Source organism: Cervus canadensis, chromosome 5 (assembly GCF_019320065.1).
Source record: "Cervus canadensis isolate Bull #8, Minnesota chromosome 5, ASM1932006v1, whole genome shotgun sequence".
Taxonomy (NCBI): Eukaryota; Metazoa; Chordata; class Mammalia; order Artiodactyla; family Cervidae; genus Cervus; species Cervus canadensis.
This window is the reverse complement of record NC_057390.1, coordinates 25,185,230-25,209,725: the sequence shown is the minus strand read 5'-3', so window position 1 is coordinate 25,209,725 and position 24,496 is coordinate 25,185,230. Positions and strand designations below refer to the sequence as shown.

The 24,496-nt window shown below is 38.8% G+C and overlaps 2 protein-coding genes across 3 annotated transcripts in view; one reads left to right on the top strand and one right to left on the bottom strand.

The window, feature by feature from the left end:
* The window catches only part of PLEKHH2 (pleckstrin homology, MyTH4 and FERM domain containing H2), a 95,846-nt gene extending 75,293 nt beyond the window's left edge, over window positions 1–20,553 (bottom strand). For both annotated transcript variants that reach the window (XM_043468443.1, XM_043468444.1), the window contains exons 1-2: window positions 20,426–20,553; window positions 12,120–12,249 (exon numbers count right to left, since the gene is read on the bottom strand). In XM_043468443.1, coding sequence (XP_043324378.1) covers window positions 12,120–12,242 — 123 coding nt within the window. In that variant the 5' untranslated portion in view covers window positions 12,243–12,249; window positions 20,426–20,553. The remainder of the gene's footprint in view (window positions 1–12,119; window positions 12,250–20,425) is intronic.
* Window positions 1,636–2,729, top strand: C1GALT1C1L (C1GALT1 specific chaperone 1 like; the record flags this gene model as incomplete). Its single annotated transcript, XM_043467687.1, is given in 6 exon segments — window positions 1,636–1,841; window positions 1,843–2,056; window positions 2,058–2,195; window positions 2,335–2,397; window positions 2,399–2,439; window positions 2,441–2,729. Coding segments are annotated over 6 exon segments (951 nt in total), but the record flags the coding sequence as incomplete, so codon positions are not given.
* Window positions 20,554–24,496: the final 3,943 nt, after the last annotated feature.

Below are 24,496 nucleotides of genomic sequence, written 5' to 3'. Positions count from 1 at the left end.
CATATTTCCCTTTTGGAATTCTTTAAGAACACTTAAAGCACTTCAGTGGATATTAATTACATAGAATTTAGCACATTAAAGGTTCTTTCAGGGCATATGTAAAACCTGATCAAACAAAATACCAAAATTTTGATACTATTTGCAATATATACTACATGAGTATTAATCAGTATAATTTTCTTCATTGGACTATATGTTAGAAATTACTGGTAATCATATTTTAAGAACAGTTAAAATCTAAGATAATAGTAAGACCTCAAATGTCATATTGCTTTGCTGATCAAAAAGTCCCAATGATGGGGGGAGGGATAAATTAGGAATTTGGGCTGGTGGCTCAGACGGTAAAGAATATGCCTGCAATGTGAGAGACCCAGGTTGGATCCCTGGGTTGGGAAAGTCATCTGGAGAAGGAATTGGCAACCCACGCCAGTATTTTTGCCTAGAGAATTCCATGGACAGAGGAGCCTGGCCGGCTATAGTCCATGGGGTCACAAAAAGTTGGACATGAGTGATCAACTAACATATATACATTACTATACATAAAACAGATAACCAACAAAGACATACTATATAGTACTGGGACTATACTCAATATTTTGTAATAACCTATATAGGAAAATAGTCTGAAAAAGAATATACATGTACATACATATATATGTAAACTGATGGGATGTCCCTGGTGGTCCAGAGGCTAAGACTCTGCACTCCCAAAATGCAAGGAGCTCAGGTTCAATCGCTGCTTGGGGAACTAGATCCCACATGCTGCAACTAAGACATAGTACAGCCAAATAAATAGATTTTTTGTTAAAAAACCTGAATCACTTGGCTGTATACTTGAAACTAACAACACTATAAATCAACTATACTTCAACAAAAAATAAATAATAAAAAAATTTATAAAGAACAAAAAAGGAAAAAGATGCACTGAAACGGGCTTAATATAGGGGAAAAAAGCCCCAGTGATATCAGAAAGTGGTGCATTTTCATAAGCTTCACGGGTGGTATGTATAAGTCACAACTGAGTAGCTTTAATTCTTAAAGATTGTGATAGAAAGAATATAGAAGATACTCTGATAAAATATACACATGTCCACAAAAGCATACAGCACAGAGGTTGAAAAAACATTTTTTTAAAGTTCTGTGGCTAATAAAATGTTTGAAGATTTCAGAGGGTGGGAAATTAAAAAAACTTTGGAGATTTTAAGTAAAATACTAAACTGAATATAAGTAAAAAAGCAAAAGTCTTAAAAAGGATCTAATACAAATTAACATAATACACAACGATGATGTAAAACTAAATTTTGAATTATTCTTTTCTGAGTGTTGAAGTCTGGTCAACACTGGAGCCATCTGTGGCTCCACCTATGCTCACTGCCACTTTTATTGCTGGCTGACATTCTCAGATGCCCTGAACTTCTAGAGCATCTCAAACTCACAGCATCCTGGGTGTGATACAACGGCACCCATGGCTGATACAACAGATCACCCCCTTCTCAAAACCACGGAGGAGAGGCCTCCTGCAGCAGGAAGCAAGGCTGCCAGCTCTGGACCACATGGGTGACAGGAATCCCAACTGAGGCGTGTATTGTTCTCAATGCCTGCAAGATGGTTTCCATTATGAACATATAATTTTTTAAAGCTGTACTGGTTGGGAGCATTTGCTGCATTTTGGTATCTATGTTTGGGCAAATTACCAGTCGACACAGGTAAAACTCAAGACCATGATGAGCACCATCACTTCGCCCACCTAACAGAAAAGATCTCTTAAACATTTCAGAAGTGCAGCACATGGAACTTAGTAAAAGTATCTGTATTTTCTGTATCATCCATGAAAACCCGATGGCGTCACTGGGTACTCAAAGAATCGTATACCAAACACTGTGACAAAGCAGAGCACCATAATACTAAAAATGAAAAACGACGGTCTAAGATAAAAAATGACACGTGGACACAGATGAGGAAAATGTACAAATATGTCTCTGGAAAGCACAGCAACAGCCACAACTGGTTCTTTCTTGCACATCCCACCATATTTGCTGTCACTGAAAACTCAAGAGTATATTCAGTTTACTAAGGATGTATCTCAGCCCTTCTGTCTGGGCCACACTGTGACATCTGGTAACCTTGATTTCATGACAGTAGAAGGAGGAGCTGCTTTAACTATGGAGGCTATGAAAAGAATTACAGACTTCTGAGTAAGTCTGCATGCATGCGTGCTAAGTCACTCAGACGTGTCTGACTCTGGGACCCTGTGCACTGTAGCCCACCAGGCTCCTCTGTCCATGGGATTCTCCAGGCAAGAATACTGGAATGAGTTGCCATTTCCTTCTCCAGGGAAATAAGCCTGAAAAGTATGCAAATCAAAGTGTGATTTGGAACTTATCAGAAGATAGGCAGCTTAGCAGTCTGCCTGAAATATGCAGGAGTTCCTGCAGAAAGTAGAGGATTCCAAAGGAAGAATTCTATTTAACACAAAACCAACTACACATCTTATTCAAGAGACAATGTCTCATAACCCTGAGCAAGTAGTAGAAGGCTGCTGTTCAGATACAGCTATTACTTTTAATGGACTGACTCCCGAAAATATGATAGTAATGACATATGGTGTGTACCAGCCCAGAGCATTTGGACATTATTTTAGCAACACACTGATTTTCTTGTCTCCAGATGATTCAGAAAATCACAGAGGACTGGGGAATAATAGAACTGTGCTGTCCAAGAGCACTTGAAATATGGCTAGTCCAAATTGAAATGTGGTAGAACTGTAAAATACACACTTCATTCAATAACACAGTATTTGAAAACCTATTACAAAAAGAATAAAAATCTCAGTAATTGTTCATATTGACTCACATTGAAATAATATTTTAATGTCACATTAAATAAAATATAATATTAAAATTAATTTAATCTACTATTTCTTTTTCATATTATTAATGTTATTAGAAATTTTTAAATTACATATATTTCTCACTTTATATTTCTATTGCATAATAAAAGTGTAAAACATTCCATTGTCACCATATATGGCAATTTAACTGTCTATCCACATAGCAATATTTTTTTAAGGTAGTTTATTGCAAGGATCTAGATTCTGGAAGAATTTTCAAATATTTGGATAGATAAATAAGTATTTCCCAAGTGCATTCTCTGGACCTCAAATCACCTTTAATTTTTGTGAAGATATTTCCAGGTGGCACTAGTGGTAAAGAATCCACCTTCCAGTACAGGAGATGCAAGAAACGCAGGTTTGATCCCTGAGTCGGGAAGATTCCCTGGAGAAGGAAATAGCAACCCACTCCAGTATTCATGCCTAGATAATCTCATGGACAGAAAAGCCTGGTGGGCTACAGTCTGTGAGGTCGCAAACAGCTGGACATGACTGAGCACATCAACACAGCACATTTCATGTTTAATAAACAAGCACTGTTGTCTAAAAGCATTTTATTGAGTCTGTTATAGACTATCATATTACATAAAGAAGTTGGACAAGCAATGTATCTCCTGTCTAGGATAGTCCTTAAATAAAAAAATTAACTGACATGCACACACTGACATCACATTCTTTCACTACTGACAATATGCTGACAACTGTCATTTCTACAATGCAACGACATTGTGTTTTCAGAGGTATTTCTACACTTGTGCAGCCTTACCCTCAATTTTGAATATTTTTGAGATTTCCAGGGAAAACAGGAAAATCCACAAATGCGTTGCTGCTTTGTAAACTTTGGCTAGTGAAAATAAATGACTGACATACCTATGAGAATGGCCGAAATCCAGAACACAGACAATACCAAATGCTAGCAAGAATGTGGAAGAACAGGAACTCTCATTCACTGCATGCTTTCTTATAAAATTAAACATACTCTTATCATACTATCCAGCAAGTGTGCTCCTCGGTATTTACCCAAAGGAGCTGAAAACTTATGTTCATATAAAAACTTTCACACAGATATTTACAGCAGTTTTATTCATAATTGCCAAAACTTGGAAGCCATCAAGATTTCCTTCAATAGATGACTGGATAGATAAAACTGTGGTATAACCAGACAATAAAATATTATTTACTGCTAAAAGGAAACGAGCTATCAAGCTATGAAAAGGCATGAAGGAAACTTAAAACATATTATTAAGTGAAAGAAGCCAAACTGAAAAGGCCACATAAAGTATGATTCCAACTACATAACATTCTGGAAAACTATGGAGACAATAGAAGTATCAGTGGTTGTGAGGGTGGGGCCGGGGGGGAGCGTGGAGAGGGATGAATAAGCAGAGCACTTGCTTTTTAGGACAGTGAAAGTACTCTGCTAGAGAGGGAAATGGCCACCCACCCCACTATTCTTGCCTGCAGAATTTCATGGACAGAGGCCACAGGCCATGGGGTCGCAAAAAGTCAGACATGACTGAGTGACTAACACCACTACACTAAATACTCTGTATGATACCATCATAATACACACATATCACTATACACTGTCCAAACCCACGGAACGTACAACACCAAGAGTGAAACTATGAACTCTGGGTGATGATAATGTGTCGATGTAGGTTGAACAATTTGTAACATGTACCACTCTGGTGAGGGATGTTAATAATGGGGATGGCTAACTATGGAGAACAGTGTGGAGATTCCTTTAAAAACTGGAAATAGAACTGCCATACAACCCAGCAATCCCACTGCTGGGCATACACACTGAGGAAACCAGAATTGAAAGAGATGTGTACCCCCATGTTCACTGCAGCACTGTTTACAATAGGTAAGACACGGAAGCAACCTAGATGTCCATCAGCAGACGAATGGATAAGAACGTTGTGGTACATACACACAATGGAGTATTACTCAGCTATTAAAAAGAACGCAATTGAGTCAGTTCTAATGAGGTGGATGAAACTGGAACCTATTATACAGAGTGAAGTAAGTCAGGAAGAAAAACACCAATATAGTATATTAATGCATATATATGGAATTTAGAAAGATGATAACGATGACCCTATATGCAAGACAGCAAAAGAGACACAGATGTAAAGAACAGACTTTTCAACTCTGTGGGAAAAGGCGAGGGTGGGATGATTTGAGAGAATAGCAGTGAAACATGTATATTACCATATGTGAAATAGATGACCAGTCCAAGTTTGATGCATGAAGCAGGGGACTCAGAGCCGGTGCATTGGGACAACCCAGAGGGATGGGATGGGGAGGGAGATGGGAGGGGGGTTCAGGATGGGGGGCTCATGTACACCCAAGGCTGATTCACTTCAATGTATGGCAAAAACCATCACAATATTGTAAAGTAATTAGCCTCCAATTAAAATAAATAAATTTTAAAAAAGAAAAAAATAATGAGGATGGCTATACATATGTGGGGGCAGAGAATACATGAAAAATTTGTATCTTCCACCCAATTTTTCTGTAAATCCTAAGCTGCTCTAAAAAGACAAAGTCTTAATAATAGTCATTTTTTAAAAAGATTGAATAATTTCTCAAGGGGGCCACTTTGAATGTTTGCCCCCTACCCCAGCAAATTCACATCTTGGATCCTAATGCCCAATGTGATGGTGATTAAACCTTGAGGGGGGGCCCCTCATGAACTGCGTTAGTGCTTTTATAATAGAGATTCTACAGAGCTCCCAGCCCCTTCTGCCAGGTAACAGTGCAAGAAGTCAGTGACCCAGAAGAGGGCCCTAACCTGACTATGCTGGAATCCTGGTATCAGACTTCCAGCCTCCAAAACTGGGAGAAATAAGATTTCTATTGTTTGTAAGCTACACAGTCTGTTGTTATTTTGTTACAGCAATCCCCACAGACTAAGACATAGAATTGGTTCTGAGAGTGAGGTGCTGCTTAACAAATATCTAAAAATGTGGAAGCAATTTTGGAACTGGGTAATAGAGACTGGAAGAATTTCAAGGTGCATGGTAGAAAAAACCTACATGACCATGAACAGACCATTAAAGCAATTCTGGTGAGAGGTCAGAAGAACAGGAAAGCTATAGAGAAAGCCTCAATCTTCCTGGAGTGCATAGCCAAGGATTGTGAACAGATTGTTGATAGAAATGATGGCTGGTAAAGGCTCTTCTGATGAGATGTCAGGTGGACATGAGGAACATATCACTGGAAACCAGAGGAAAAGTGAGACCAGAGCCTACAATAAGCATTGGAGCATCCTGAACTTCTCCCCTAGAGCTGAATGCCCTGCACAACCCTGTAAAGACCTACAGGGGAAGGGAGTGTGGGGCTGGGAATAGTGGGTATTAATGGAAAACATGTGGCCCTTAGAGCCAACTAGTTCTCTGAAACCTTCTCACTTATACCCATGTGCCCAATGTGCAGCAGTTAAGCATTTATTTCCTGTTAAAAGACTGAATGTTCTTCTCCTATAAAGTTGAATAAATTACTTGGAGGGTTCTAGTCCAACAACTGTGGCATTTATGGGCTCATTGTGTAATAAGCAGTTTCAGACCCACTCATTCTAAAGCAAATATTGATAGTCAACCAGCACTGATTTTATACACAATTGTTGGTCAACTTTTCAGATATCCCATCCTTAAATATAAATGGACCACCAAAGATCATCAGACATTTGAGAAAAGCTTGCAACCTGAAAAAGAAAAATCAAACTGAAAAGTGGAAAAGAATCTCAGAGGAAAGAAAAATAATTCAAGGAAGAGAACTTAAAAAGAATTAAAATTAGAGTTCAGGAACCAGGGATTTTCAAATACATTATTTCGTAGCCATGTCATAGACAGAAATTGTTATTCCAATTAGAAATATCAGGAAATTGGTGTTTCGAATGCCCCCAGGCAGTGACATGGATGGGATGTGAGCCTTCATGCTCAGAATCCCTAGCGCTCTTTTAGTTGAACCACAGCTGCTTAGGTATTTATAAACTCCACCCACAGTGTATAGTTATACAGAACCAAATGTAAATCAGTCCCAGATACATGAAACCACAAAATCCTTGGCTGGAAAGCATCTGTCTTGATTTTTGTCCCTTGTATTCTATTCTTTTGGCCTAGGAATCTTTTATTAGCAACTTAAAATCATTAACATTCATAATAGGAACAATTTTAAGCTGCATGGTCGAAAGAAACCTACTGCAGAAGGAAACACGCCATTTTAAAAAAAAATCGTTATCAAAAATAATATCCTCAGGATTTCCCTGGTGGTTCAGTGGCTAAGACTCTGCAACTCCCAATGCAAGGTGTCCAGGTTTGATCCCTGGTCAGGGAACTAGATCCCACATGCCACAACTAAAGGTTCTGCATGCTGCACTAAGACCTGGTGCAGCCACATAAATAAATAAAAATGTAAAAATAGCAATAAGAGCCTCAATCAATAGCCCCTAAATAAAGTTATTTAAAATAACTTTAAATCAGCCTGAAAATCTCATTATTATACGTACAATTTTTCTTGTGTGTTAGTTGCTCAGCCATGTCCAACTCTTTGTGACCCCATGGCTGTACCCCACCAGGCTCCTCTGTCCATGGGATTTTCCAGGCAAGAATACTGGAGGGGGGTTACCATTGCCTTCTCCAGGGAATCTTCCTGACCCCGGATAGAACCTGGGTCTTCCAAATTGCAGGCAGATTCTTTACTATCTGAGCCACCAGGGAATGTGCTGTGAAATATTAGGTGGGGCAAAAGAGTAACAGGACATGTGTGATTTAAATAGGATAACCGTGGTGTTGACTGGACTGTTATATGAAAGCAAACACAATGCTGTCCAGGGACTCCTTATTCCTAGACAAGAACCCTATACCACCTCAGGGAAATCACATTGACAAGAGGAAGGTCAAGTGGCAGGAACTGCCAGGCAGCAATGCTGTATCAGATAAAGGCAGCATTAGGTTATAGGAGCCATGCTGATGCCTAAAGGGAAAATTCTTCATTTGTTTCACCTTTTTTTTTTTTTTTCACTGAAAATCTAATAGGAAATAACATTCACTTCAACTGAAAAAAAAACTTTCCCTTTCCCTCCCTGACTCTGAAAATGAACTAGTAATACTGTAAAGTAGAAAACTACTTAAATCTCAGCTTCCCTGAAGAGTTTATGTTTGGCATACTAGAGATATTTCCAACACCATTCCTTAAATTCCTCCAAAGACCTCTCCCACTTACAGCAGGATTTGCCCAAGATTTCAATAAGGACTTTTTCTTCACAAGCTTCAATATTCAAAGTTACTTGGAAATTGTAATGGAAAAATAAATAGATGAAAAAAATAGTTTAAAAAGATCCCATGTATTCTCCTAATCCTAACCTCCAAAATATACAATGTATATAAAATTGAAATCCATCTTTAATTATAGGAACATTCTGAGATCCTCTCACACATTTTTCCTAAAAAAATTCAGAAAGATGTCTATCAATCTATAATTATACTATTTTAGTTCTTAAATAATAAAAGTTATTTTTATTATTATTTAAAATAATAAAATAAAATATTCTAAATAATAAAAAATAATTATAATTTTTAGGTCATCTCCTTGTACACTTAACCAGTGTGTCCAGTCAGAAAGATACAGGAAAATAATAGTGAGTTTCTTCTATATGCCAGGCACTCTTTTAGCTGCATCACAAAAAAAAGTGTGAAAGATCTAAGGTTTTATGCCAACTCTGCTATTTGTTACCTGTGTGATATTGGGCCTACTGCTCAAATACTCTGTCTTAATGTCAACATCTTTAGATTGTGGATAATGAGAGTTACCTCATAGAGTTACTCTGGGGTTTAAACTAGCTAATGGTTGTAGTCAAGGCTTAGGATCCATAGTTGGCACCTAGTGTTAGCTGTCTATAATCAGTGCCAGGAAGAAAGAACTAAGAACCAGAACTGTAGCAGAAAAGAAAAGTTGGCCAGAATTTCTGGCAAAGAGCTGAGGAATCAAATTAGTATTCTCTCAAGAATCTTCAGCTTTAGGCCTGCATCCATCTGGAGGGAAGGTACAGAGAATTATTAGGAAGAATCCTTGGGGCAAACTGGTTCTAACACAAAACCAAAGATCACAGATGGGAACAGACTAGCCTCTGGAACACGATATTTGACTCAAGTTGGGTTGGCATGCAGAAGCAATGCAACAGGGTTTGCCTTGAAAAATATGTAACATTATGTAAACTGTTATTACTACATAGGTACAAACATCCTAACTTACACAGACATATGCTGCCAAGCAGAGATGGATTTATATGTTGTGTGACTGAAAAGAAGACAACAGATGAGTCGGTAAGAATATCAGAGAAAGCAAGGAATGTGGTAATAAAACTAGGTTAGAGATGTCATATAGGGTGATGACTAAGCATTCAGGCTCTAAAAATGCTGCACTTGGTTGCTCAGTCGAGTCCGACTGTTTGCCACTCCATTGACTGTAGCCGGCCAGGCTCCTCTGTCCATGGGGATTCTTAGGGAAGAATTCTGGAGGGGGTTGCCATGCCTTCCTCCAGGGGATCTTCCCAACCCAGGATTTGAACCGGGGTCTCTGGCATTGCAGGCTTTACTGGGTGAGCTACCAGTGAAGCCCCCAAAACAAAACGCCTATTTACAAATATTGGCCAAATATTGGCTCCATCATTTACATTTTAGTGTGAACTCAGCCAAGGTAGATAACTTTTATGTGCCTTAGTTTCCTCTTGTGTAAATATGAATAATATTAATATCTACCTCATAGGCTGTTATAAGGATTAAAAAATTATAAAGTACTTAGAAGATTGCCCGGCACATGGTAAGCATCAGTTTCCTAATCTGTAAAATGGGAACAATAAAACTTATTACTTCATAGGTTGTTATAATAACTAAATAAATCATATCTGTACAGTGCTTAGTACATAATAAATCAGTATTTGGTATTTTTATTTTAATACCAGTATTTGGTATTCTTATGGGTGGGTACCAAAAATAAATTTTAATCCAGAGAAAAAATTAGCGAAAAATACAGAAAATATCAAGAAAAAGTGTTATTCCTATTTTGGTGTTGAATATATTTACTGGGAAGCCATGAGTAACTTGGCATGTTTATCCTCTTTCCCCTGTATAAAACACATATGAATCACTCCATCTCTGAGATCTGTCAAAGGATTTAAGACAAATAAAATTACAGAAGACACCAAAAAAAGGAAGAAGAAGAAGAAAAAGAAACCACACCTAAAACAGCAATTCTGAAATAACATTCCTCTCAATCTTCATTCACTGACAAAGAAAAAAGAAAACTTAGTAACTAAATTAATGACCAAAAACTATTTACAATCTTACTTACAGAGAAAATTACACTTTTAAAATTGACAAAACGGGCACTCACAAAGAAATTTCCTATGACAAGCCTACTGAAGAACAAAACAAATGTTGGCATTAAGAATTTAAAGGTCAATTAATTGGAATCCAAATAAGCATAACTTTTTATATCTTCTTATAAAGAAAGTCCATAAAGAAACCAGGAGAGTACAATAGTCAAGGGAACCAAGAAAATTTTAAGTAGGAGTCTGTGGTCAACAGTGGGCCAACTGTTGAAGGGCTGAGGTACCTGAAACACTTGGGAAGTGTCCAGTGAGGTTAAGCAGCAAGGTTATAATTAGCGATATTGCTGAAATCATTACATGGGGGACAATCATAGTACAACCTGGGAAATGATTTTTACAGAGAGAGGAACAAAAGACAAAGCATGAGTCACTAACTCTGAGTTAGGATAAGCTTTCCCAACTTGGAGATAATCAAACTGGGATTTTTTTTCAAGTTAAAATTGTTATTTTAATAGTGACAAATAAAGTAAATTGATAGTGGGGATTCATTCCACAAAACCTATGACCAGGTCACCCTCTAGCCCAAAGTGAATAGAGTAACTTTAGTCTTTCCATCTAAAAGCTGTTAGTGCACAAAATTTAAGAAGATACATATGAAAGTTTAAACTGAATGGTGTTTTACTGGATTTTACTGCAATTCTTCTGTGCTAAGAGATTCTGGGTTAGCAACGCAAGTAAGATTTAACACGATTTTTAGAGATGTGATATGTGTACCAGTCTCCACTCTAAAAGGATTATGCAGGCTAGAGTTTAAGAAACCACCTGTAAATTCTCCTGGTCAGTTCTGAATGATCATTAACAAAATTTATATAGCCATCCAAACACTGCCAATACAAATATAATGTGAGTTACGTATATAATTTCAAAACTTCTAGTACCCACATTTACAGTTAAAAACAGGTAAATAATTTTACTATTTTCTATTTAATCTACTGTCCAAAATATTATCATTTCAACATGTAATCAATATAAAATTATTGCACAGGTATTTCATATTCTTTTTTCAAACTAAATCTTTGAAATCCAGTGTGTATTTTACATTTCCAACACATATCAATTTGAACTAGTCTCATTTACAGTGTTCACTAACTGCTTGTGGTTGTGCCTGTCACATTGGACATTGCAGGGCTAGAATCCAACCTCCCTGGAAATAGCAACATGCATTGTCTTATTCACAGATTTGTAACTGTAGCATTAAGAACAGTGTCTGGCACAAACACACTGCAATGAATATTTGTTGAACAAATAAACAAATGAATTAATCTATTGGTTTTATACACATATATTAAAAAATCTTATGACATAGATGAAATTTTAATTACATGGTTAGAACTATTAACAGAAGCACAGAATTACATTAATTCAATTCTATAGTGATACAATGTTTGTCAACACAAATTCTAAATAGGTATATACTTCCATATACAATGTTTCACTGTATTTTATCTTACACAGGAAATGAACGATAATCACTTTAAAGATAATTTTTCTAAACATTAAGTAGATCAAAATGCTATCACACCACACTAAAATCAAATAAATTATAGCTGTTCTTTCTAGCATGAATTAATTCTACATTCATCAAATACACACAATTATTACATAGTCCACCAGTATTTGCAAAGAAGTGTTTTTGTCTTAATGTTCAATCCATTCTAAAACTAGCAAAAGAATATGCCCAGTAGAACATCAGGTCCCTGAAAAAAAATTAAATAATACTCATTATTTTTTAAATGTTTACCTCCTAAAGTACTGAGATTACTTAATATAAATGAAATGGGCCCCAAAGAACTGATGTTTTACTAACAAAGGTGAGGGAGAAAAGCTTACCTTCTCTGCTAAGAGCTCTCGTATCTTGCTTGCTTGAACTCTAAATTTCATGAGCTGGGACTCCAGGGCTACACAACGTTCTTTCCAATCTACTGGCCCTTCTGTCTCAGAAAGCTCTGCCATAATTTTTCTAGGAAAGAAAGCATTCAAACAGCGTACTATCAATTAGCATTCAGGATAATTCCTTAAATCATCCAATGCACACATTCTAGCCACCATCTAATGATATCTAAATGCAAGTTTTGAATCCTAAGATAAATTTCAGAACCTGGTGACTGCTCATGGAAAGAACTTAGGAGAGACGAGGACAGGAAAGGAGGCCCAACTGGGTTATTTAAACTTTCTGTGTAACTTAACCTTTCCATGTCTCAGCAATCTAGAAAAAAGGGCGAATTCAGCAATAACGAACCATTCTTCTCACAGATAGGTAAGGCACAAATTAAATATTGCTGTTCTTACATCGCTTTGGACACTATAATAGTATCACACAGAGTACTGTCATTATTTTAGCTCTGCTCAACAGGTAAGATTTTTAAAAATCTGTCAGTTCACAATTTTACCACATTAAATTTACAAAATTATTAGTTTTGCTTCCATTGGTAGCATCGTACGTGCGTGTGCTAAGTCACTTCAGTTGTGTCTGACTCTTTGTGACTCCATGGACTATGGCCTGGCAGGCTCCTCTGTCCATGGGATTCTCCAGGCAAGAATACTGGAGTGGGTTGCCATTCCCTTCTCCAGGGGATCTTCCCTACCCAAGGATCGAACCAGCATCTCTTATGTCTCCTGCATAAAAATAACCTAAAGAAACTTCATATCAGTGTTTCAATTATGACTTAGATTTGCATTATAATTATTACTTACCACTACCATAAAGTTGTCCAGGTCCAGGTTATCTTTCAAAACAAAAACACTTTGGCACAATTAACTGGGTAAAGTATTATGACCCTGTACAAGTTTAGATAATTTTTATTTGGTGTAAGAAGAGAAAACATATAAATATGAAATTTGGAACCACCTACATTAAATAGTCTGGAGTCAGGGTATTCCATGATAGTGACCTTTTTTTGGAGGAGGTTAATCCCATGGAGAATCAAAGTAAGGGGGAAGCCAAGAAGCAGGGTCACAGATTTTGAAATTCTAAAGTGAAAAAACTATTGCTCGATTTTGGAAACACAATTGTTTCTAGTTCTGGTGTTGAAAATGTAGTTTTAAATGTTACTATTTCATCAAGTCATTTTCATAAATGGCTTTATAATGTATTTCTGAATTGCCCTTGTTATGAACTGACAAAATGTGCATTAGGAATGGCTCTTCTGGAGACGTCAAGCCCTAGTCATGGACTATGTGTGTGTGTTACGTCGCTTCAGTCATGGACTATACATGACAGCAAAACTCAGAATCCCAGGACAGAACTGCAGTTGAAGCATATTATTCTGTTCTTTTGTTTTTCAAAAACATGTCTGCTTCACACATTAACCAAGTTGATTTTCCCAATATTTCGTGCAATATAACCCCTTCTTAAACCTATAACAGTTTTTTAAACCTGCAAATGATTGTTTTCCTAGCATAAATACTGTTTTGTGCTTAGATTAGCTTTCATATTAATACTTATATTACCACTCAATAATTCAGAAGTAAATATAAGCAAAGTTGTTCTACAAAGGCTACAACTTCATTAAGAGTCCCCTGGTCATCTCAAAGCCTTCAGATGCTACTAAATTCTACCCATAATGTAAGGGAATCTTCCTGTGAGCAAGTGACCTTTCTCCTCATTTCCTCATTTTTTCTAAAAGCCCCATCCCATTGTTTTATGAGTTTTCCCTAAGGATATTAACCATGTTAATGACCTTTTTCATTATTCATAATAGCATTTACTATCAATGCACACAAACTCTTTCTCAATTCTACTGCTACTTCATTTCTTTTCTCATTAGCTTTAGACTGGACAAAGAAGAAAATACAGATGAAATCTTAAAAATAGAAAGCAGACCTGAAATGAAATGCTTAAGTCTTGAACCAGTCTTATCACTGCACAGAAATATAGGGAAGCTTCTATGTCTTAAGTAACAAGAAGAGTATTTCATACTGATAAATTTTTGCTGTACACTTAAAATAACCTTTTTAGTTCCACTATAAAATTTCTACAGCTTTAAAAATAACAAAAATTTTTCAACAAGTGAAAATCAGTGTAATGAACCATATGAACAGAATAAAAGACAAAAACCATCTGATCATTTCAACAGACACAGAGAAAAACACTTGACGAAACTCAACATTACTGTATGATTTAAAACATTCAACAAACTATTAATAGCAATATAAGTTAACTTCCTCACCCTGATATACAAGTATCTATGAAAGCCCACAGCTAACATCACACTTAATTGTAAATGAATGATCCGCGTAAGATCAGAAACAACATAAGGGTGTTTGCTTTCGCCACTTCTAATGTGTCGTACTGGCCAGTACAAGAAAATAAATTAGGAAACACACAGATTGGAAAGGAAAAACTAAAACTATCTCTATTTTAAGATGCCATGGTCTTATATACAGAAACTTCCAAGTAATCCATTAAAAAAAGAAAGAAAGAAAAAAGCTATTAGAACTAGTTGAGATCAGAAAAGTCTCAGGAAACCAGATCACTACATGAAAATTAACTGTTTTCTTATACACTTGCAAGGAAAACTCCAGAAATGAATCAAGACTATATTCCATTTACACCAGCATCAGAAAGAATTAAATACTTAGGAGTAAATTTAACAAAAGAAGTACAAGATTTGTACTCTGAAAACTAAAAAAATCATTGAAAGAAATTAAAGAAGACCTAAAGAAATGGAAGACTTCGTATGGATGGCAATACCCGCAAATGGATATACACATTCGATACAATATCTATCAATCAAAATTTTAACTACATTTTTTGCAGAAACTGATAAGCCGATCCTGTAATGCATACAAAAATTCAGAATACTCAAAACAATCTTAAAGACTCACACAATTTCAAAAATTACTGCGAAGCTATAGTAATTAAGACTGTGTGGTACTAGCATAAAGATAGATACATAGATAGATGGATAGATAGATCAACAGAATAAAATTATGAGTACAGAAATAAAGAAATAAGGATGGGGACAAGAATAGGTGAAGGGGATCAAGTGGCACAAACCTCTTATATTAGCTATATAACAAATAAGGGCTTCCCTTGTAGCTTAGCCAGTAAAGAATCTGCCTGCAATGTGGGAGACCCTGGTTTGATTCCTGGGTCGGGAAGATCCGCTGGAGAAGGGATAGGCTACCCACCCAGTGGTGTGCAGATGACACCACCCTGATGGCAGAAAATGAAGAACTAAAGAGCCTCTTGATGAAAGTGAAAGAGGAGAGTGAAAAAGTTGGCTTAAAGCTCAACATTCAGAAAATTAAGATCATGTCATCCGGTCCTATCGCTTCATGGCAAATAGACAGGGAAACAGTGGAAACAGTGGCAGACTTTATTTTGGGGGGCTCAAAAATCACTGCAGATGGTGACTGCAGCCATTAAATTAAAAGACACTTACTCCTTGGAAGGAAAGTTATGACCAACCTGCTGCTGCTGCTGCTAAGTCTAGAGAGCATATTAAAAAGCAGAGACATTACTTTTCCAACAAAGGTCCATCTAGTCAAGGCTATGGTTTTTCCAGTAGTCATGTATGGATGTGAGAGTTGGACTATAAAGAAAGCTGAGCACTGAAAAATTGATGCTTTTGAACTGTGGTGTTGGAGAAGACTCTAGAGAGTCCCTTGGACTGCAAGGAGATCCAATCAGTCCATCCTAAAGGAGATCAGTCCTGAGTGTTCATTGGAAGAGTGATATTGAAGCTGACACTCCAATACTTTGGCCAGCTGACGCAAAGAGCTGACTCATTTGAAAAGACCCTGATACTGGGAAAGATTGAAGGCGGGAGAAGAAGGGGACGACAGAGGATGAGATGGTTGGATGGCATCACCGACTCAATGGACATGAGTCTGGGTAAACCCTGGGAGTTGGTGACGGACAGGGAGGCCTGGCGTGCTGCAATCCATGGGGTTGCAATGAGTCGGAAATGACTGAACAACTGAACTGAACCAACTGAACCCATCCCAGTATTTTTGGGCTTCCCTGGTGGCTCAGCTAGTAAAGAATCCACCTGCAATGTGGCAGACCTGTGTTTGATCTCTGGGTTGGGAAGATCCCCTGGAGAAGGGAACAGCTACCCACTCTAGTATTCGGGCCTGGAGAATTCCATGGACTGTATAGCCCATGGGGACACGACTGGGCAACTTTTTCACCTTACCAAATAAGTCATAGGGAGGTAATATACAGCATAAGGAATATGGTCAATGTACTAACTTTGTATGGGAATAGTTGGTTGTTAGACTTATGAGCATCATTTCATAACGTATGCAAACAAGAAACCATTATGTAGTATACCAAAATTAACATAATAATGTACATCAACTCTATTTCAATTACAAAATATATCTATAACAACCATACTTCGAAATAAGATCACATTCTGAGATACTGTGGGTTAGGACTGCAACATTTCTTTTTTGAGGGGAAGAGAGCAATTCAGTCCATTTTTAAAAATACACAAATAAAAAACCCTCATGTAGAGTGAACTGATTTTTGACGAGGTGGAATGAAAAGCTCTTTTTAAATAAATGGTACTAGGCAATTGGACATCCACATGCGAAAGAATAAATTTGGTTCCCCACCTCATACCATACACAAAAATTAACCCCAAATGGATCAAAGACCTAGATGTAAGAGCTAAGGCTCTAAACTTGCAGTAGAAAAAACAGTCGTTAAGTCTTTCTGATCTTGAATAGACAACAGTTTCCTAATATAACATTTAAAGCATAAGTAATCAAAAAAATAGATAAATTTAACCTAAAATTAAATATTTTTGTGCTTCAAAGGACACCATCAAGAAAGTGAGGGTTTCCCTAGTGGTCCAGTGGTTAAGAATCCACTGTGCAATGCAAGGAACACGGGTTTGATCCCTGGTGGCATCCTGGTCATGCCACAAGGCAACTAAGCCCGTGAGCTGCAACTAGTGAGCTCAAGCCTGGAGCCTGGGTCTGCAACAAGAAACCACGGCAATGAGAAGCCCCTGCAACGAGATTGTAGCCCCCACCTGCTGCAATTAGAGAAAGACTGCATGCAGCAAAGACGACTCAGAGAAGCCAAAAATAAATAAAAACATAATTTTTTATTAAAGAAAAAGAAAGTGAAAAGATAACCCACATAATGGGAAGAAATATTTACTAATCACATTAGCCATAAAGGACTTGTATCCAGAAAATAAAAAGGACTCTTACAACTCAACAATAAAAAGCATAATTAAAAAGTAGCAAAGTATCTAAAGAGATATTTTTTAAAGAAGATATTCAAATTAAGAATAAGCACATAAAAAGATACTCAACACCATAAATATTAATATAAGGGAAAAAGGAAATCAAAATCACAATGACATCACACTGTATACCAAATAGAACAGTTATAATAAAAAAGACATGTAATAACATGTGTCAGTAAGGATGCACAGAAACTGGAACTCCTATATACTGCTGTTGAGAATGTAAAAATAGTACAACTGCTTTGGAAAATAACAGTTCCTCAAAAGTTTTAACATAAAGTCACTATATGACTCAGTAATTCCAATGTTAAGTATATACTCAAGAGAACTGAATACAGAAGTCCACATCAAAACTTGTACACAAATGTTAATAGCAACATTACTCAAACAGTCAGAAAGTAGAAACAAACCAAGCGTCTACCATCAGATGAAAGGATAAACAAAATGTGGTATATCCACACAATGGAATCTTACTCAGCCACAGAAGAAGGAATAAAGCACTAATACATGCTACAAGAATGGATGAACCTTGAAAACATGACCTTAAGTGCCAAGTGAGAGAAGCCAAACACAAAAAATGACATACTGTATGATTCTATTCATATAATAGGCAAATCTCAAGACACAGAATATTAGCTTAGCGGTCGCCAAGGGCTGTGAAGAGAAAGCAATGGTGATCAACTAGTAATGGGTTGGGAGCTTCTTTGTGGAGTGATGAAAATATTGTAGAATTACACAGTGCTGTTGATTGCATGACCTTGTGAATACACCAAAAACCACTGCACTGTACACTTTAAAAAAGTAACTTTTATGGTTTGTGAATTACACCTCAATTATAAAGAGTATATATTTACAAATGAATAAACAAAAAGTAAGTGGATGTATATTAATAAATCTATTGTTTGTGGTTACCTCTGCCAAGAATTCCACCATTAACTCAATCTAGAGTTAACTGTTAATCTCAAATATGACAAGTATCAGACATACATTTCACCAAGAGTACTGTGCTATGAAAATGACACATCAAATAAATTCTGTTAAACACATCTATTCATTTCTTTAGTTATGTAATTACATACTTTTCCAGTGAAGTAGCAAAATGTTAGGAATATTATTGGTATTTAATATCTGCATTCCTTATTAATAGGGTCATTATTTTAAAAATTCAAAACTACAGATTGGTTGGCTTATGGCCTATAGTTGGCTAACGGTTGGCTGATGGTCCTGAGATCTAGACACCTGATTTCCTCATTTCATCCTGTAAATTCAGTTAATGTAAAGTAACTGCCGTGTTAATGCGCCAGCTTTCCTAAAGATTCTAATTTTGAACAACAGTCACCATCTTTTCCCATTACTACTGATTTTATAGAATCTAACAATACTCATAGCTTTGAGAGCAATAGAAAGAAAGAAACAAGAAAGTGAAATTGCTCAGTTGTGTCCAACTCTTTGCGACCCCATGGACTGTAGCCCACCAGGCTCCTCCATCAATGAATTTTTTAGGCAAGAGTACTGGAGTGGGTTGCCATTTCCTTCTCCAGGGAATCTTCCCGACCCGGGGATCGAACGCGGTTCTCCCGCATTGCAGGCAGACGCTTTACCGTCTGAGGCACCACGGGAATCCCCTTGAGCGCCATAACTACCTGCTAAATAAATATCATTTTTAGATTTCGAATTTAAAAGTAATCTATCTTCACAGCAGCGGACAGGAAAAAGTCTTTGTTTTCCAAATACCCCCAATGACTTTTGGAAACATTTACTGACACAAAATGAACTGTTTACAGTTGTGGAATGAATGCTCTTTTCTCTAAATCTTTGACTTCCTGTTTCTCTTATAAATCCCTAGAGGGAAAGAAAAAGAAAAGAAAGAATTCATCTACTTAGGCTTACCCTGATGAAGCTCAGGGTACCCACTCATATCCTTTAATTCTCTCCTCTTACGGGACAGATGAACTTGGCCAGGTAAGTGTGTGTGTCTGTGTGTATTGGTAGTGCTGCGGGAGGGGTGGAGGAAGGGGGCGGGGGGAGCCATTCCTAAAGCAGAAAAGATGTCTTTCTTGACCGCACTGAGGCTTGCCTTGTTTAAGGAACCTCCCGACCACCAGGCAGCCAGCACCACTTGGGCAAAGCCGGCCCTTTGGTAGCACTGCTCAGAACCCGTGCTCCTCACTCCATAGCTCCTTGGGGATACACACAGATGCGTGGTCGAGGCTTGCGACTGGCATTCTAACAAAGAAAGAAAGTAGGTAACATAGCACTAAGGCTTTCCCAGCGTAAATGTTTCAACTTCTCTTTCCGCGGCGTTTCGCACGTCAAAATCTATGGCTCAAACGTCCCATCTTTTAAAAAGTTGGGGAAAAACTTCAGAAACAGTGCAGTTTCACGGCAGGTTACCTAAGGGCATTCTGACATTTTGGCAACTCAAGGTTTAGAAAAAGGTTCTTTAAAGTTTTGAGAAGTTTCACCCCCGTGGTTGCAGTGGGGCTCCCAAGAAGCTGAGGCCGAGTCGCAGCATCTCTAACTGCGTGGGCCACTCGGCAGCGGACGCGCCGCAGCCCCGTGCGCCTCCTGACCAACCGCGATGCGCCACAAACCTGGGCCCAACGTTTTCAAACAAATGTCACGGGAGACCAGGGGGCGAGGAGCCGCCGACCACCGCTCCCACACGAGAGCCCAGTTCTGGAGGCAGCAAGGGAATCAACGCGGAGTGCGGGGGCTGCGGCGGGGGGCGCGGAGTTGAGTCCGGTACCAGCTTGCTCCATCCCCTGGGTCCCGGCACGCCGGATCCGCCCGCCGCCCCCATCCTCCTTGCGACGTGCCCACCCGGGACTGCTCGCTGTAAAGAGGGCGGGGACCCCCGGGCATCCCCGGGCACCGGAATCTCTGGGGTCGCCTTTCGGCTCCCTGCCTGTCTCATGAGCCTACCTCTGCGCGGGTCCTGGCAACACCGCCCGTAATCCCGGCCACGTCTGGTGCGGGGTTCCTGGGGTTCTCAGCGTAAACCCTCCTTACACCAAACTCCGAGCAGGCGGGAGAGAGGGGCGGGATGCCGCCTCCTTCAGGGACTGGCGGCCGTGTAAGCCAATCAGGTGCCTCAGACGTCTTATGACGTCACTAGGAGGTGTGTCCAGGACTTTGACCCCTCCCTGTCCCTAATCCCAGGAGAGAGTTCTGTCCAGGAGTTTCTATCTCTGGCCTTTGCCACAGTCAGAGTCTGTTGTAGGGCTCACCTCTTTTCCATTCGCTCTGCCCTGACTCAGCTCCTTCTTGTTTGGTCTACCTGCCTGAAGCGAGTCCTCTTACCAATCAATCCTTCACCCTTTGATCAGGTTAACTGTCCTGGTTTGATGTACACTCTGACAAAGACCTTCATTGGCTTCCTTTTGCTTAAGTTATCAAAAACAGATCCCTTAGTCTAGTGTTCATGGTCTCCATCCTACTTTTGTCAGGTTTATTCTTCACAGCTGCCCTCCACCTGCCTGAGACTGATGCTATGCACTTCCCCACCCCAAGGAAGTCCATTTGGAACATTTACCTACTATTTCCATTGTCCACATTTAAATGGTTCATCTATCCTCTAAGACCCAGCTCAAACAATCTGCGTGTAATCATGCTTGTTGCCCCACCTAGCAGTAATCTCTTCTCTTGTTTCTGCTCTCTGAGCGTTTAGGTTTTTACTCTTCTTGCTACTTAGCTCGTTCTGCCTCATGTACAGTTCCTTGCATGTGTGTATACATGCTCAGTCGTTTCCGACTCTTTGCAACCCTGTGGATTGTAGCCCAACAAGCTCATTTCCATAGAATTTTCCAGGCAAGAATACTGGAGTGGGTTGCCATTTCCTACTCCAGAGGATCTTTCTGACCCAGGGATCAAACCCACATTTCCTGCACTGGCAGGAGTATTCTTTATCACTGCACCACCTGGGAAGCCCAATCCTGATCTCTCCTTAGGCTGTGATCTTTTTGAAACCAGAGATTTGTTTCCTTTCTTTTTGTATCCTCCTTGGCACCTAGCGCAGAGCCTGAGTGAGTGATCATTTTAATGTAATTGGGTTTTACATCCCAAGATGGGGTCTGGAAAGGCCAATCTCAGGGTTAACAACAACAACAAAAAAAAGAGAATTCTGAATATTGTGGGTAATCCTTCTTCAGGTTACAAAGCTAGGTCAGACACATAACTTTCATTGGTTCACAGTTGGCCAATAGGAAGTGCAAGGAAGCTTTTTCCACTACAATCTTTTTTTTTTTTCCCTTCCTTCAACTTATCTCACCTTATATAGAAAAAGCACAAAACAGATAAAGATTTACAAAGCTGTATTGAGGGGAGGCAATAAAGGAGTAAGACTAAAAGGCCAGGAAGGGAGCATCAGGCTTCCATATTTCTTCCAGATGAGCACTAATTTTGGACTGGGTCCCAGACTACCCCCACACACCAAATTCCTTTTGCCTTCTGTGGGAGCTGATGAAGCACATCATATGAAAAAATTGTCTCCAAACAGCTTTGGCAAACAAGCAGGCTGGACTGGGCTTATTTTATAGAGCACACAGGAGTTAAATAAACAAAGTTTAAGTAACTTGCAAAATTTAACACAGCAAGTCAGTAGAGACCAAAGAGCTAAGATCAGGAGAAGAAAGAATGCCAAAATAGAATCATTTCCGCTTGTGAATCAGAATACTAAATAGACTAAGAGAGCTGAGTGAATAAAGTCACTCATGAAAAGAAGCTTTCTAAACACGGCTGCCACCCTTAGAAGGCTCAGCCAACATTTACTTACCGTCACTTTTTTCTAGAAACATGGCAAACTGAATTTGCTTGGCTGTAGAGAACGCAGAATCCTGTTTCTGGTGTGCTAAGAAAAATACATGGAACGATGGAATATTATTTAGCGATAAAAAGAAAAGAAGTACCTTTAAATGCTACAATATGGATAAACCTTGTAAACATTATGCCAAGTGAAAGAAGCCAGTCACAAAAAAAAAACATGTTTTGTGTGATCTCATTTACATGAAATGTGCAGAATAGGCAAATTTATAGAGACAGAATGTAGATTAGTGGTTATAAGGGGCTGGGAAGGATGGGAGTGAAGGCCAAAAGAGAGAGGGGTTTCCTTTCGGATAATGAAAACATTCTAAAACTTGTGGTAATGATTGTGCAACTCTGTGAATATACTAGAGACCATTGATGGGTACAGTTTAAATGAGTGAATTGTATGTTATGTGAATTTTATCTCAATAGAGCTGTTCTTTAAAAAATACATGCTGAATTTTACATTTTCATTTTAGTAGCAGCAGTTGGAGAATATCTCTGATCAGCCCTTATGAATGTTCATGGCACTACATACCTTTGTCTCATAGTATTTACCTTAGTTGTAATATTATGTTTATTTGTGATTAGTTGATTTTCTGTTTCCCCTCGCTAGACTGCATGGAGAAGGAAATGGCAACCCACTCCAGTATTCTTGCCTGGAGAATCCCAGGGACGGAGGAGCCTGGTGGGCTGCTGTCTATGAGGTCGCGCAGGGTCGGACACGACTGAAGCGACTTAGCAGCAGCAGCAGCAGACTGCAAGTGCCATGAGAGTAGAAACTATCTGGATTCCCTCTTAAACATATACCCAGCATCTAGCATGTACGCACCAGGTACACAATAAATATTCATTAAATGAATGAATAAAGATTGCAGAAATATATACTTCATTAAGTATTTGTAATGTTCCAGATCACCAGGAGCAAAAGAGGCATGTTTTCTATCTTCATGGAATTGTGTTCTAAGGGAAGAGACACATATTCATTAGGTTTTCACACAAATAAATATATAATTACAGACTGCATTAAGCGTGTTGAAGAAATAGCACAAGGTGCTATGCAACTGAAGAACAAGAGGATCTGGAAGTCAGGAAGTCTTTCTTTGAGAAAATAAAAGTTGAGTTGAGGTCTGAAGCCAAGCAAAAACAAAGAGATCATGAGAAGAGCACCCTAACTCATGGGAGCTATAGGTGCCAGGCCCTGGGGTCTGAGAAGAGGAACCTGAGATACAGGAAGGACTGAATGAAGACCAGTGAGTCAGGGGGACAGTGGGGCACAGGGAGCGAGGGGATGCGTGGAGAAGGAGGAGGCTGCAGAAAGAAAGAAGGCTAGATTGTGGGCCCTGGAATAAACAGGGCTTCTCCAAATTCAGTGGGGATCTTTTTAAAATCCATGTTCAGACTAGTAAGCCTGGGCTGGGGACCAAGACTGTGCATTTCTAATAAGTTCCAGGGACATGCTTTGAGTAGTAAGGCTATGACATTATTCCAAGAGCCCTGAGAATCCACTCAAGTCTTTATTTTTTTTATTTTTTAGTTCTACCAGTTTATTGCTACCAACCCATCTCCCTCCACCCTCATGCACACGCGCTCAGTCATGTAACCCCATGGACTGCAGCCCGCCATGCTCCTCTGTCCATGGACTTTCCCAGGCAAGAATACTGGAGTGGCCACTCAAGTTTTTAAAACAAGGATGTGATAAGATCAGATGTGGCATGTTACAGAGCGGATTAGAAAAGAGCAAGAGTGGGGACTTCTCTGAAGGTCCAGTGGTTAGGACTTCACCTTCTAATGCAGAAGGTACAGGTTTGCTCCCTGGTTGGGGAGCTAAGATCCCACATGCCTCGGGGCCAACAAACCAAAATATAAGACAGAAATAATACCGTAGCAAATTTAATAAAAGCTTTAAAAATGGTTCACATCAAAAAAATCTAAAACAAGAAGAAAAGAGCAAGAGTGGATTTAATGTATTTCCGTTATCCTGGTGAGAAATGGTGGCAGCTGGGGAGTGCTGATGACGGATAAAAGAAGTGGGTGACCCAAGCTGTACTTTAGGAACTCTATCCAGTGTCCTATAGAGAATAGGCAGAGGGAGAAATCATTCAGAAGCTAAGAGAGTAGTTCAGTGAAGATCTGAAGTAGGGTGCTCACAGTGGGAGAATGAAATGGAGGCCATGGTGGGAATTAAAAATT